This window comes from Theobroma umbraticum, unplaced genomic scaffold (genome assembly GCF_002168275.2).
Source record: "Theobroma umbraticum cultivar Fairchild unplaced genomic scaffold, ASM216827v3 scaffold_44.0, whole genome shotgun sequence".
Classification (NCBI taxonomy): Eukaryota; Viridiplantae; Streptophyta; class Magnoliopsida; order Malvales; family Malvaceae; genus Theobroma; species Theobroma umbraticum.
The window spans coordinates 14,302,221-14,319,164 of NW_018397255.1; the positions used below are offsets into that span (position 1 = coordinate 14,302,221).

The 16,944-nt window shown below is 31.8% G+C and overlaps 1 protein-coding gene across 1 annotated transcript; it reads left to right on the forward strand.

Annotated features, from left to right (window-relative positions):
* Positions 1 to 7,578: 7,578 nt before the first annotated feature.
* Positions 7,579 to 16,937, forward strand: U2A' (U2 small nuclear ribonucleoprotein A). Its single transcript, XM_021418224.1, has 8 exons — positions 7,579 to 7,776; positions 7,902 to 7,942; positions 8,051 to 8,180; positions 8,283 to 8,488; positions 9,183 to 9,356; positions 12,865 to 12,915; positions 13,014 to 13,184; positions 16,699 to 16,937. Exons 1-8 carry the CDS (start codon positions 7,695 to 7,697, stop codon positions 16,702 to 16,704), a joined length of 861 nt encoding a protein of 286 aa, XP_021273899.1. The 5' UTR covers positions 7,579 to 7,694; the 3' UTR covers positions 16,705 to 16,937.
* The last annotated feature ends 7 nt before the right edge of the window (positions 16,938 to 16,944 follow it).

A 16,944-nucleotide genomic window follows, 5' to 3' on the forward strand; every position in this document is an offset into this window, starting at 1 on the left:
TGTAGTCTTAGCATGTAGAAAAAATATTACTAGAAATTTTTGAGCCAAGTCCTCCCATGTAGTAATAGATCCATTGGGCAGTGAATTGAGCCAACTCTTTGCTTTATCCCTCAAAGAAACGGAAAGAGTCTCCATCTAATGGCATTATCAATTACCCCATTATATTTGAAAGTGTCACAAATTTTCAAAAAATTCATGTGATACTGTAATTTTCGCTATTTGGATAGGTTAGACAATTAACTTGGTGAGCTTAGGAAATGCTTTTGATTAACTTGAAAACTTTAATTTCATCCATGAGGATTCACTACTAAGAGTTTTGGAGTTTGTAGAAGGGATTTAGAATGGAATTAGGCCTTAAAAAGAACAATTTTTGCAAATTAGGACTTAAAAAGTTGACCTTGATGCATAGAGGGTCGATCTTGTGAAGTAAAAAGTAGGGGAAGTCATGCATTTTGGTCCAAGATCTACTATAGGCCCTTTATAGCCAATCCTATGAAGAGAAAATGGAAGAAATGTAAACATTTTGGTCCAAGATCGACTATTGACCTTTTATAGTCGATTCTGTGAAGGAAAAATGAGTAAAAAGCAAACATTCTAGTCCAAGATCGACTATAGACCCTCCATAGTTGATCTTGTTAAGGAGAAATGGGTGAAACGCAAAACCTTCTGAAACAAGATCGACTATAGACCCTCCATAGTTGATCTTAGATTGCCCAGTCAGCCTAAACGGGCTTAAAAGCCCTAAAACCCAAAAACCACTTATTTCTCTCCCATCCTTTTATTCTTGTACCCTTTTTCTTTAAAATTTCACACCATTCAAAGCCTTCAAATTCCATCAACAAATCTTGGATTCTAAGAGGTAAAGGTGAGGATTATCACTCCCAAAAACTTAGTTTTGGTGATTTTTGTTTTCTCTCTCTAAACATTAGGAATTTTTCTAGGTTTTCAAGATTTGGCTAGATCCCTTCATTTGAAGATCACCAAAAAGGAAAAATAGGTACAATGAGTTGTTTATTTATTGGGTATGAGATTTGGATGAAAGTTTAGTGGAAATAATTGGAAATAAGTGAAGATTAAATAAGGTTAGAAATGGGTATTCAAAGTATTCTAAAATTATTTAGAGTTTTTGAGAATATTATTGATTAAATATCATTTTATTAGGACTTTGAAAGTATTGATAATTGAATATCATTTTTAGGTGATATTAGGGTAATTTGAGTTGTTGAAAAAGTCGAGCTTTTGACGAAAGGTGCCTAAAGGAAAAAGGACACGCTTTAAGAGGTGGATAGATGCGATGTTTTTTTAATTATTTATATAATTCAGCATGCCTATTTTACAACCTCACATCAAAACATATTTGGACGAACTTTGTGATGTGAACAATGGTTTCAAGCTTGTTTTATGAAATATGTATATACTATGTAAATATGTTAATATGTATTTAGTTTGAGCATGAGGAACAAGCCTTTCAATCATTTGATGTCTCAAGATAGATACTTGTCTATGGATAATTGTTTGATTGATGATTGAATTCATCCCTTGTTTGGAAATAGACTTGAACGCTTGACTTCATTTTTGGTTGAACCTCTTTGAGCTTGGATAGCAAATGAATTTATTTTTTCATTCAGAAATGAATATTTGGTGTTAAGAAACATGGCATAAAAAATGTTTTAATGGAGCTTATTTGAGTTATGGAACTGTAGCTAGTGACAATGGCCACTAGCCATTGTACACAATGATTTGCTTCAACCCTTTGATTTGATTTCATTTTGTAATTGATACGATTCTACCACCTTTAATATACGGTAGATAACTATCATATATCCAAACCCTTTGGAGCTACGACACACTTTGATTTGGTTGTCCATACCACTTAGTAATCCATGACCTATTTGAGATGATATGTGACTCGATGAAATTGAAACTTGATATTTGTTTTGGATTTTGGACTTTGGTATTGATATTGTCTCAACTTTGGACTTTGGATTTGGTATTTGTTTAGACCTTGGTCCTTAAAATTGACATGTGTTTTGACCCTAGTGCTTGAGTTGTTATTGGTTTCGATTTTGGCATTTTAATATGGTATTTAGACTTGATTTACTCGATGTAATGCAAGTTATGTTAATTTGAAATCTTTTCATTTTCTTCAACGATTTTCTAAAGACAACATCATTATTTTATTTTCTTTGAAACCAAACCTTAGTTTTCTTTGACATCTTTTAAAAAGCTTTAAAGTCAATATTTTTAAATTGTTTTCTTAAAAATACTTTCTTCAACATCCTTTACAAAGCTTTAAAGCCAATATTTTTAAATTGTTTTCTTGAAAATACTTAAACGTTTTCTAATCTATTATACTTTTTTCAAAGGCTGTGGACGAGATTTCAACAAAACCTTATAAAATCATTTTAAATGAGTTGTAAAATTGAGACGATGATTTGAGGTTTCTTGGACATTTGTTCATAGTTGACACATAATTTGCACCTTGGAATGTTTGATCTTATAGGAGGATTGAATTCCCAAAGCTCTTTGAATATTTGATATGTTAGAGAGGCAAACTTTGAGGTTACTAGAAATGGATTGTTTGCATTTATTTTATAAGTATTTTAGACAAACACCCTCTCATTTAGCCTGTTCCCCTCTTGTATCTCCTCATAGAGTTATTTATAACTCACACATGTAAGATGCACTTGTTTTGCAGATCAATAGTTGCTTAGCTCACTATCCTTTAAGAAGAGCAAATACTTTAGTCAGTCTTTGGTAGGTGATCATATGGCTTCCAATAGGCGTCAACCATTTTGTTTTAAGTCATACTTCGCTGATGCTAAGTGGTTTGGTCATTTATGTTGATTATCATGGATAATATTTTGCTGTGTCTTAGATTAAATGATGTGTATGTTAAAATGTGCCATGAGATGGCTACACTTTATCATTGCCACAGGATGGCCTATATATGTTATTTTACTATGTGATGCTTTTGCATTTTGAGCATGTGAAGGTGCAAAATAATACAACATAACCTTATGTGATATAATACATTCATGCATGCTTGATGTATACATCCATGGTCATAAGTCCCATAAGGTAATTTCGAGTGTATGATGTGAATTGTCCATTTTAGGCTTAATGGGTTAAGAGGGTAACTCCCATCAATACCTTTGCGCTAGTCATGGCCTTCGGCTTTGGATCATGACAATTAGGATCATCCTTAGATAACCTACCAAATTGAACTGAAGACTAAATCATTTGAATGTAAGCTAGCTTAATTTCGAAATTATTTGCATTGATGAAAGCTTTTTTAATGGTTGGCTGCAACCCTTGCAAATGAGGAACAACATAATCTCGTAGTGCTTTATTTTCTTCAAGAACTAGATTAATGGCACTATTGCCATTGTTGTTGTTATCCTCAGCCATTGTTTGATTTAAGGTTGTAACTTGCAAATTCTCCTTTCGACATCGTCTGAAAGTTCTTTCTATCTCAAGATTAAAAGGAACAAGATTCAAATTGCTTCCTTTTTCATACAATGACCAAAAATATTAGTAAACAAACAAAAATAATATCAAAACAAGAAAATAAAATTTGAAGTAAGACTAAATTTCTTAGTATTAATATTAGTAAAACTTCCAAAAAACAATTCCCTGACAACGATGTAAAAATTTGTTAGTTCAAATTCTACTTACATAAGTATACGTATCACAAGAATAATATAACGGCAAATAGAGTATCTATCCCAAAAGGAATTGTTCTAAAAATTTTACCAAGTATTAAAATTAAAACAATTTAATTTTATCCAAATGGTTTAAAGGCAAATAATTATTTAAACTAAAATTAACAAAACTAAGTAACAAGAATAAAAATCAAAGCAGAAATAAAAACTGATTAAACTCAATAGATATAAGTCTAGGATTACAATGATCCTCACATTTCATCTAAATCTTACGTTTCTTCTTTAACTTATTTTAATGGGTTGAATTGCTAAAGTCCTCAATTATTTATAAAGGTCTCCTGACTCATCTTATAAAAATATTTATTTTAACCAAAACACTATATCCCTATCTAAATTAAAATTAAAATATATTCATTAGGATCAAGCTCTAACTCTAGCTACACATGGCATATAGGTATATTCTTATCTTATACATAAATTAATTAATATGATTATATGCTATTCCAATTTTAGTCTACATTAAACTTCTTTTCCCAATTTTGTTTAGGTTCCTAGATAAATTTAATTGATAGCTAAGCAATTAAAAGCATTAAGAATAAATTGGAACAAACAATTCAATTTCATTGAAAACAAGCAAGAAAAAGATTAAAAATTTAGATTACATGTGAGTTTAATTGCAATCTTAAAAAATAAAATTAGTTACTCATAATTGCAAAGATAAATAAAAATATGTGAAGTTCAACCATTAAGAATAACAAGAAAAATAAATACTAAAGAAGAAGACAAAACAAATATTTGTAATCTCGCTTTGTCAATTTCAACCTTAACTTCTAGCTTATTGAATTTTTTAGGGTTGTCTTCTTAACTTCTCCCAAATCACTCTTTAAATACTAATAATTTTGACCTAAAATTCCTTAAATTAAACATAATTTAACCTAATGACTCAACTTGTGGGCTGAGAAGTGTTAAGAGGCCCAAACATCAAATATCATTCTTCAAATTGCCATTCTCGCAGTATTACACTTAATCATCTTTCGACACGATATTCTCTATCTTTGAGGCAGAACTTGGTAAAATGTTTTTATGAAAGTTGTATCTCTATCTCTTAGCTTTCCAATGGCTCAAGAATCACATCATTTGGACATTTGGTGTGGGAGTTATGATTAAAATATTAAAACATATATGAGCAAGATTTTGGGTCCTTCAAGCACCTTTTTTTCTAAAATTAAGCCATATTCCTTTAAATCCTACAAAAGCATAAAAATTAATAAATAATAAACAAATTAAATTGAATAAATATAAAATTAAAATAACTAAATAAAAATAAACTAATTAGAAAAACAACTAAATATAACTAAATTTTAGATAAAATTTAAGGATTTAACTAACATTTAAGAACAAAATGAGGTTAACATAACTCTATAAAATAGAATTATCACTCATTTGTTATTTTTTCTTGTTTTTGTTTTATAAATTTGTAGCTCATTCGCTAGGTACCTTGTGAAGTAGTAGTCCAGCTCATACTTGGTAGTTGTGATAGTGTCTTCTTTTGCAGCCACCAGTGTCTCTAGACTTTGCAGTGCTTCGAGTTGAGTCTTATACTATTTATGTGTTGAATGATACTCAGTTATGTTAATAAATGTTAATACACATTTATTTGTTTATCACTGCAAATATTATGTTGGGCTCCGAAAATGGGTTTATATGAATGTTGATAGCATGGTGAAAGGACTATAAGTGTTATAGGCATGGGATGTGTGCCAGACCATAGATAATATTTGTATAATGTGAATATTGATATGAAATGAAAATAGAAATCACACACCATGTTAAGAAGTTCCATGATTATGTGATGGTATTATGTGATAAATGGATGTACAATGTTCCATATGTTATGTTGAGAAGTTCTATAATAATGTGACGATGTTTATATATATATATATATGTGAACACTATTATAATGTATGGATTTTGTAAGAATGTGGTGGATGTCAAGCCTACACATGTTGATAAGGCTTATTTAGGCTTAGTGGATCATATCCACATAGGTCCATGCGCCAATCACGATTTTTTAGGAAATGGGATGTGACAATACCTCTTAAATGCAATATAATCCTCATATATATAGGCAATTATGTTATGCTTAACCTTGGTAGGATTTGCACAACATTGATACGAATTGTAGAATTGCCTCTAGATTAATTGAACCATTCAATTAAATCCTTGAAGTTCTTAACTTTTTTAAATTAATTTAACTCAATTGAGCCCTTTTTACATTCACAATGAACATTCTTTAATGTGTGCAATAGATTAGGTTCTTAACACATTGGTAATAAATATAAATTATAAATCAAAGTAAACTAGAATTAGATGAATTAAACTCCTAATTTGTATTTTTCATCAATTCCTTAATTGATTAGTCATATTTATAAGTCAAAATTGACAACTAATAATGCATAATGGCTACTCAAATGTTAAGAAAAGTTATGCTAGTTTGACTCAACCCTTCGATGTACAATCTTATCATGTTATTAATATGCCTTCATCACTTAGTATCTTGACAAGTCATAATGCATGGTGCAATGTCTACATTATATTGTCTTTGCCATTTTTGTCCTTATAGCTAGTCTTTAAATCCTTAATGAAATTTGAAAACTTTTTTTCAAATCATTATTCTACCTTTGCCTATGATTTTCTTGAGTTAAGACATGTTAAAAAGCAATGGATATTCTCCTTAGTATCAAATAAAGTGATGAATCCTTTATTTGATCATTCACTTACCTTTATATGCTTCATATTATATCCAATGTCTATCCTTTTATGAGCATCATTGATTGAGCACATTAGATTACATTTAAGTATAACATTCCACATATAAAGCAACTTTATGATCTCAAATACTAGGACAACTTACACAACTTGTTACATGAGAATTTATTCCATACACACTTGAGTCATCATATCAAATGAAATTTATATGGTGAGTCATGTTTAGTGAACTTGTTCATGTAATAGATATCTACATGTTAATTCAATTATCTTTATAAGTCAATCTATGAAATCAATTATTTAGTTTACAAATGAGAAACATTACATTATGTTAGTCTTCTTGGTTTTATCCATATCAAGTTCTTAACAAAACATTAACTGGTAACCTTTAAAGAATTATTCTTTAATGCAATAAGGATCTCACAATTATAACAATTTGTTATTCCTTCTACACAACATATATAATTTCAAGAACTGTACTTAATATGACTGTATATAAGTCTTTTGAAAATAATACCTTTTATTAAATGTAAATGCTTAAAATTCATAATTATTTTTCTACAACCATCTTATTGGCTCACACAAGATATACGTTTACATTGTAAATAATTGATAAGATGAAATACATTTTTAAAAATTATTATTAGTAAATGCCTTGGAGCCTTTTTATTTTCTTTTTATGATTCTTTTGGCCCTGTATTCTAACACAGTGGTACATATATTTCTAAACATCTAGTAACTAGTTTAAAATAACTTAAATGAGAAACGTAAAAAATTGATAACTTTAGTGATTATTTTTAGTAATTTTTTTTTCAAATATTGATATATATATATATATATATATATATATATATATAGATCGTGTGCTCCGTCCTAGAGGTGTCTAAACTTTGTGCTACTTGCCTCAATCCGACTAAAATATTTCATTAATATATACTATTATGAAAAGAAAAAAAATCAAATTATCTTATTTTTTAATAAATTAAAAAAATGTTATGCATATGGTCGTGACTGACGAGCAAGCTCGGCTTCTAAAATGTACGGGCGGTGCCCCACACTAAGAAAATGACGTAGTGGGTTACAACGCTGTCGTTTTGGGCTCTCTCTAAGAGTGAGTGAACAAAAATGAAGAAAGGCGCAAATAAAGTGGCATCCTCTTAGTTTGAATAGTGTTAAGTGGCAGGTAGCCGACTCGCCGCTCCGCCTTAGGCTGCAACTGAGCATTTGAGTAAATAAGGTGTAGAAGAAGAAGAAGGAGGTATGGTGAAACTGACGGCCGACTTGATTTGGAAGAGCCCTCACTTCTTCAATGCTCTCAAGGAGCGAGAATTGGATCTTCGAGGTGCTGCTTCTCTTTCTTGCCCCCCCTCCCCCCAAACCCTAATAACGATTTCTATCGCCGTCTCAAATTTCCTTTCTTTAGAAGTTAATCTTTTGCCTTTGCTTCCCCTTTCTTTCATTCTTCAGGTAGCAAAATTGCTGTAATCGAAAACTTGGGTGCTACCGAGGTTTGTATTCTTACTGCTTTTCTTCTTCTTTTCCCCCGAAAGGATAAGAAAATTCGTTGAGGGCATTTTTAGCTCTTTTTAACACTCGTTTGCTTGTGTCCTTGACAGGACCAATTCGATGCCATAGATTTGTCTGACAATGAGATTGTCAAGCTCGACAACTTCCCTTATCTTAACCGCTTGGGTACCTTACTTATAAACAACAACCGGGTTACTCGTATCAATCCCAATATCGGAGGCAAGCTTTGAACAGCATGGATTTCCTTGTTGCACTTGTCTTTTTCTCTCATCCTCTCTTGTAGGAAGCCACTTATGGTGTTCATATTTCCTTGCCCTGCAGAGTTCTTGCCCAAGTTACATACGTTGGTTCTCACAAACAACAGGCTCGTCAACTTGGTGGAGATTGATCCTCTCTCATCTCTTCCTAAGCTGCAGTTCCTTAGCTTATTGGACAATAATATTACAAAAAAACCTAATTATAGGTTGTATGTGATTCACAAACTTAAATCACTCCGTGTTCTGGATTTCAAGAAAGTGAAGGCTAAGGTGACTGGATACGTTAAACTATTATTTTCTCCTCTGAAACAAACTTATTATTCTTCGTTTTTGTCATGCATTAGTTGCTGGTCATCATGTGTATGATTATGTAAAATTGTTGTGATTAATTGAGAAACCTCTGGCCACACCCATATCCATTCTCTGAGAGCTTCTACCTAATTGAACCTTTAGCTTTACAAGTGTTAACTTTGCTTTCAACATTGTTTTGTTCATTCGTGGTGTAGTTTGAGTTCAATATTATATTATGAAGTAGTAAGTGTAGGTTCATGAAGTGCAATTGTGTGGTTTGAGTTATTCACAGTTTTCATGATTAATGGAATAATACTGGATTTTAGAATGGTATTTCAGTTATTTTTATTGAGTACTGGCCTAGGCTCCAAGTTAGGTGCATTTGCTGTTAGGAAAGATGTCCTGAATTCTGCTTTTTGTTCAAAATTATAATTCCATCTTTTAGCCTATTGCTTTGAATTGCTCATGTTTTACTTATTTCACAGAGAAAAGACTTATGCTGTAGGATTGATTTATTCATTCAATGTACCTTAACATTCTTCCCTTTTTTCTTTTTGCATCTTTTGGTGGGTGGAGGGGGGGGGGGCCTAAATGTTCTAATTTGCTATGATTTTGATTTCCTCATGTAACTATCATATGAATTAAATCTCATATTATGCTTCATGGGTCTTAGGAGAGACTGGAAGCTGAAAATCTCTTTGCATCTAAAGAATTTGAAGAGGAAATGAAGAAAGAATCCACAAAGACAATGACACCAGAAGAGGTTCCAAAGGTTTTAGAAGTTGCACAGGAAGAACAGATGCCAAAAGTAGTTGCCCCCACACCTGAGCAAATTTTAGCTATCAAGGTATTAACTTTCTCAAAATGCTAATTTGAAACAAGGATAGTGCCGTTGATAGTATTTTAGTTTCTCATCATGGTTGCTTTTTTGATGGTTTTGCTTATGCATCTTAGAAAAGCTTTAGAGAACGTTATCAGGAAATAGGGATGAAATAAAGAAGAGAAAAAAGATAGGAATCAAGGGTAGAGTGGGAGAAGCCTGCCTTCTGAATATTTCAATTGCTCTCACAAATGCATGCTTGGGTACCATTTACAGAAGCATAAACTTCAAGAAAGCTTAAGAATTTAATTTATGATTTACTTGCAACAAGAACTTGACAAACTTCCTTAGATGCTGTAAGGTGACAATTTAGACTCTCATTTGAGGGTGAGGCCAGAACTTTTATGGCTATTTTTTGAATGCTCTAAATTAATTTCTTCTCTTCCTTGTTTAGATGAGGGTAAGTTCTAGCATCCATTAACTAGAATTTGATGGTATAGGTGCTTCCAAATTCTTTTTAGAAGGCATGGGTTGACTGATTTGATCTTGTGATGTTATTGAGAAACTACTTGGAAATATTAAAAAAGGATATAAAAACTTGTAGTTATGGGTTTCAATAGACAAAAGAAAGAGTGTTGAATTAGAACTTTGGAGTCCTCTAAGAAATGGAGTCTTGTTGTTTAATGACGCTTGGAACCAAGGAAGGGAATTTGCAAAAGAGTAGTGATCACATCCTTTGATGCATTGTTACCAGATATGCTTATTGCCTGTCAATTTCCAAATTTGATTATGCAATCCCAAATGCGATTTTTATGAAACCAAATGATCCATTGGTTTGGAGAAGTACAAAACTGAAGTTGAAAGAGAAGGCGAGGAAATTGAAAGAACTATCTCTAATCGCAAAGCTGCTTTTGAAAGATAGGGGGAGAGAAGAATCGTGGAAAACAATGTGTAGTTTTAACTTATTTTCAGGGTAAATTACCCCAAGTCCTTAGGATTTCACCCTAATTCATTTCAGGTCCATTAGTATTCAAAGTGGACACTTGTCCCAAGACCCTAAATGTCATTAACAGATGTTAAGAAATGACTAAACTACCTATGACCCTAAAACACCAAAACGTGTCTTTCAACCCATATTACACAATTCAATTGACTGTCCATCTCATAATTGATTGCTATCTAACATTGTAATGAAAGAGATCCACATGATGGCTTGTTCACTATCAAAAGAAACTCCTTGATTGGATGACTCCTTGGGCCATTAGACAACAATGCAAGGTCAATGACAACTAGGGTCCAAAGCTTCCCCACCATAGTGGGTGGTTCTACCTTGTTTCTTTCAACCCTGACTGAAAAAGATCATTTTTACCCTTGGAACCCATTATACCAACTGATATTCGAGCTAGAGGAAGAGGGAGGGCACAAATTCCTTTTAGGTAACCATTAATAGATGCTTCAATAATCAATTATCTGCTATGAATAACTCATCAGGAAGAAACAATTGTCAATTTTTTTTTCTCTTTTATTTCTAGTTCTAATGTTTAGTTGTTGTTGATGGCAGTGCTGGAAGAACTTGCCTTGCCTTTTTTTTTTGTTTCTGTTCAGAATGAATTTGAATAAGAGTTTTCTCAAGCACGGTTGGGTTGTTGATAAGTTCTGCTAGTGCCATTCATTTGCAATGGCTGTTGTATCAATAGTTGCCGTGAACAAATCCTATGAAGAGATATGTGAGTGGCTGCCTTTGGTGTGTGAAAGGATATACGAGTTGACTTAAGAGTTATCAAGGAAGGGTAAAATAGGTATAAAATGATGGCCTCCTCCTAAAGTTAACAGAAAATCAAACGGTGGGGTGTCAGCAAGACTTATGCATCTTGTGACGTATATTAGTTTGGAGTGGCGTGTCCATTTTGAATACTAATGGACCTAAGATGAATTAGGGTGAAACCCTAAGGACTTTGGGGTAATTTACCCTTTTTTTTTATAAAAAATTTGTTATTTGCCTTAGCCTAGGCTAAATAAGTGAACGTGGAGGCAAGAATAAAGATTTTAGTTGTTGAAGACCTAATTATTAATTCTACCAAGAAAAACAAGTCCTAAAACTTTTGCTTAATTGTATTTAAATGTTTTCAACAGACCCATTATTGACGTTTGACCAATTTGAATTTTGAAATTTAAATAAATTTAATTATTTCATTAATTTTAATGAATAGGGTAAGGTTTAAATAGAATAGGGTAAGGTTCCCTTCGTCTGGATTGCTTATAAAAGAAGTGGGAAAGGAAATGGAGGGGTATGTTATTAACCATCTTTGGTAATGAGTGGAAAGGAAATGAAATTATGACTTAGCATTTATTTTACAATTACATCCTTTAGAGGTTAAATGATATATTAACATAGGGTGATTTTGTCTATATGATATAAAGTATTTAGTCAGAAATACTTCTTCAAATCTTTCCAATCCAAAGGGTTTAAAAGAAATGAAGGTTTTGAGCAGTCATGTACCCCTCCAAATCCCTTCCTTTCCTTTGGAATTTGTTCCAAACATAGGAGAGGGTGCAGCCACCCCTCTCTTCCTTTGGCTTTCCCTTCCTTCCATTCTAACCAAACAAGAGGTCAAGTAATCTTCTTTGTTTCAAAGCAATTCCTGCCAAGCCTTTTAGTTTGAATTTGAAATTGAATTTGAGAATATATATAAGCTTCAAGTCTTGCCTCTCTTCATAGTTATTGCTTAAGGCTACTGATTTCTTTATTCCTCAGTTTAAGAATTTTTTTATTTGTTTGGGTTTGATCTATACTTGCATGGGATTTGAATGGTTTTAAAAAGGTGCCTATTTAAACACAGAAGGTGGTTGATAAAGTTTATAAGTACTCATGACTTTCTTTTCCCTTGCAAGCAGATTGTAATTTTCAGATTTAGTCATGCACTTTTTGGAGAATGTCATGGTAACTACTGACTGATGCATGAATATGCTAAAATTGCCACTGGCTTATGGACTCTGTGAACATGTCAATTAATGTTTTCTTTCTTTTTCTTTTATTTTCCAAAATATCATTTATATGTTTGTGGTCAAAGTCAGAAAGCACAGACCACAAAAATATCGATCAGATTCCTGATGTGATGAAAGAGAACACTTAAAGGATGCACACAACCTGTGACAATCAACGTGAAATCTTACATCTAGTATAAGATTATGTCTAGTCACACCCACTTACTCAGACACACAACTCAACCTGTAACTGCATTAGTGAGAAGGAAATCATAAATGTATGATAAGAATGTGTCTAATCAGGTATTTTGTGGAGGTTTCTTAATCTTTTATCTTAGTTGGTTTAGGAACTGAAGTTCTGAACATAATATCTGTCTAATGCACTGCTTTTTAACTTGCCTAAAGTGTGCATATTTGTGATTAATTTGTCTTAAACCACATGAAATGTCATTGGTAATTATCTTGTCATGTTGGTAAATGACTTCTGCTTCATTTGTTGTGCATGTTTAAGACTAAATTCTGATCTTGTTTAGCTTTGTTTGATGTACAGGCGGCCATTGTGAATTCTCAGACTTTGGAAGAGGTTGCAAGACTTGAGAAGGTGCTTGCTTGATTGTATGTGTGATTTTAAAAGAGATTATCTTGTAGATTTCTTTCTTAATTTGAAAATTACATCTGGATGGTTCTCTGCCTGAGCAGGCATTAAAGACAGGTCAGCTTCCTGCCGATTTGAAAATTCCAGGTGATGATATTGGGGCCAATGTTACAGGGAAAGATGAAAAAAAGGTTTCTGATAGTCAAAACAAGTCCAATGTTGAACTAAATAATGTGGAAGAACAAAACAATGAGGAACCTGCACCAATGGAACAGGTATGCAGATATGAGTTATGTGGATCCTGAATTTAGTCTTTGTGCTCTTATTATCTTTTTCTTCCCTTGTTAATGCTACTCTTCCCATAGACTGAAGGTTCCTTCCTTTGTCCTTTGGCCCTTAGCTAAGATAGGTATGAATGGCAAGTACTAGCTTCACTTGGTAATGTAGTGTTATGTCTTGCACTTTAAAATGGGCATAAGAAGGAAAAAATTGTCTGCTACACAAAAATAGACCTTATTATTATATATACTTACATCAATAAAGGAGCAAAGTATACAATTTGTTGCAGACGTGAATTTCCAAAAGGTAATCAAAAGTGAATGCAACATGGAGGCACCCTAGTTACTGAAGTTATTTGTTTTTTTGAAAATATTTTAGAAATGAAATGTTCATTTCTGTACTTAGCTCAGATGAAGCATTAATCCCAGACTAGCTGGAAATGTACGTTTCTTGATGATAAGATCATAATATAAGCATATTTAATGTTATCGATATTAAAGGGGATTATACTAGGTAGTTTGCCTATTATCATAAGCAACAATATCATGTTTTGGGAACAAACAAACATTCTTGTATCTTGTCCAAGTAGTGGTAAACAGTTGGGCAAAGGCATCACATAGATACCTTGTGACAGAATTCATCCAACCAAAATGCCTTTGCATATGAATCAAAGGATGCCTTTTTGGGGATGATATTTGTGAATTTCACATAAAATAATTGTTGGTTTAATAAGATGTTTGCCTCGGGTAGTGTTTTCCTTGAGGTGAAGCTCTTGCCTAGGCATCAAAGGCATGTACGTTGCTAAAGTCACCTTGCCTTAAGGGGTTGTAGTGCCTGCCTAAGCATGTATGCAAGTACCTAGTTCTTTTTTGACTAATGAATTTGGTCAGTAAGTGGTTGCTACTTTTGAGAGCAGTTGCTCTGCTCCAAGAGATAGATTGGTTGACACCTATATTGAAAGGAGTATATAGGTTTGCTTTGTCAATATAAGTTTTTGGCAAAGGTGAGCTTGTTTATGAAATGAATTCTCAAGCTCAAGTTCAACCGGTTTAGATGTTAAAAAAGTGTACTTGTGTGTATAACCCATTAATATCTGTTTTGGACCATTTTTTAGTTATAAAATTTAAATTTCAAATATAAAAGATCTAAAATACGAAGCTTGGTGCATAAATATGTGAATTTGTAATTTTTAAATTTTAATTCATCCAATAATATCTTTATCAGCGAAATGCACTTATAGTGGGATTAAAAACCTCATAATCAATTAAAAACTAATTTGGGTAGGATTTATCTCAAACTAAGTAACAAGTTAGCTGATTTTTAAAAACAAACAATTTGGAATATGAAAGCATTCAAGGTGCTTTTATATCCAAATACTGTTTAACCAATATTTGTAGTTTGATAGATACTAAAATCCATGTTCCCACATGAGTGTTTGTCATTTTTTAATTATAAATTTAAATGAAAAATATTTTTCTAAAAAAATGAAGTTTGATGTATAAATAAGAGTATTTTAAAGATATTTTTAGTAAATTTTTATGCTATATTTCAAATAATTTTTAATATTTTTCTCAACCAAACCAAGATGCTGAATGGAATTGGAAGTCCCTAACCAATTAAAATGTAATTTTGATAAGAATGTTTATTTTAAGAACAATAAGATTTATATTTAATTTAAAAACTTTTGAAAAATCTAGGAGGACAATCTGGGTATACAACAAAACCTGATACAGTTTTTTGTTCACAAATGTTATACTCAACATTGGTACTTCTTATGTGCTAGTTTTTATTTAATGTGTTATTGCATGTGAAATACGCTAATGCATGTCGAGTAGTATGAGCTAAAAACTGAATAGAACATCTAGGTCTTGATTAAAGCTAACAAATTTTCTAGTTATTATAAATCTATCATATTGTAATTTGGTCCGAGCAAAGTTTACATTAAAGTAATTCATATAAAATTTAACTGTACTGTAAAATCATTATATTACCATAAAATAAGAAAAGTTATGAAGGTATTCTAACCTTCAGACCAGCTTCACGCCTATTAATTTTAGTTTATTAAATTATAATAGTGATAAACCAAAAACGATAACTACTCTACTGAAAGTAATTTAAGTAAATCTTCCCTCAAACATAAATTGAATGTCAGACTTTTTAGTATATAACTGAAAAGAGGTCTTGAGTCACGTGGTTCTCCCTCTCAGTGGATACTATTGAAACAATGCCCTTTTCATTTTTATCCTTTGTGTTGTACCTTCTATTTCTTTTTTTTATATGTTAATTTGTCTATTCCTTTTCTTTTCTACATTATTTATACACATAACTTTTGGGACATTATCTGCCACTTTATTGATGTATTTTTTTTCACAAATTAAATTATTAAGTGAAAATAATCGATTGTAATGATATATTTATAAATTCAAATGAACTAATAAGTGCTTAAATAAACAAACTGTTAAGTATATAAGTATTAGTTTAATTGTTGATTTATGCAGATAAGTACTCAATTATGATTGTTTATGTGAATATAACTATTAAAATTACTTTTTACAAAAATTGATTCATAAGTTATTTACGTGATTGAGCTGATATTGAAATAAATAAGTTTATTATTTAAATTTATATATTTAACTCATGTAAAGATTAAAATTTATTTTATGTAGTAATTTCAATTTCAATGTCAACAAAATATTTATATATACAATTCCATTAATATGTTCAATATTCAATAGAAAGTAGTTTTTCTCCTATAGCACAATGTCACATGGGTTAGGTAATGGATATTAAAGCCAGTTTCTTGATGCACTATGGTGGTAACAGCTCTATCCTCTCACATAGCACTCTTTCGACAACAATGCACAATGCACCAAACTTCTGACTCTGTCTTTTTGTGTTTTAAAATTTTTTGGGCTAATTGGCCCTTGCTTCCAATATGCCTTTATTAGTTTATGTTCCAACCTTTGGCTTCTTATATTTGTTCAGAACAACTTTGTTGCTTTTAGTGCATCTTGATGGCCGCAATAATCATTGTTAGTACCTTTTCATCAGCCCAACATGTATTTCTCATTATACTTACTGTTTTTGATGTTTTATTTTTTTCTACTTTTTTGTAGGTAAATTTTAGCTAGATCCTTTATGGTTTTAACTTTTTTCAAATGACACCTTATGGTTTTAACTTATAAATGATCTTATTAACTGCCTTAAATGATCTAAAACACTGTTGAGCTCAAGTTTGACTTATTTATTAAACTAGCTTGAAAATAAAGGGCAAGTTTGTTTATTAAGCTTAATGATTGAGCCCAAATACAGTTGGGTTTTGAGCAACTGTATTGATTTTTTTTTTTTTTTTTGGCTTCTGATAGCCATCATGCTGGGAGAGAGGTGTTAATGCAAATACTTTCGTTACTGTTTAAAATATGTTTTTCAGTTATATATTTCTTCATTACTGTATCTGCTCGTTGGTTTTTTATTTTGGACTAATGGGGTAAGCTCGTTTTCTTTTACCAGGAATAGCATGCATAGTTTCTATACCAGCCTACATCACTTGCTGCATTCATTCACCAATGGTTGGCTTTGCAACGAAGGATTTTTCGAATGGTTGGCTGTGCGACAAAAGGATTTCAGTTATACTGAGAGTTAACGATTATTATTAGGAATTCTGAACGTGTACAACCATGAATTTCTCTTTGGCCTCCATGTGTAATCTTGAACATGTACAACAATATTAACTTTTCCTTTTGCCCCTATTGCTGG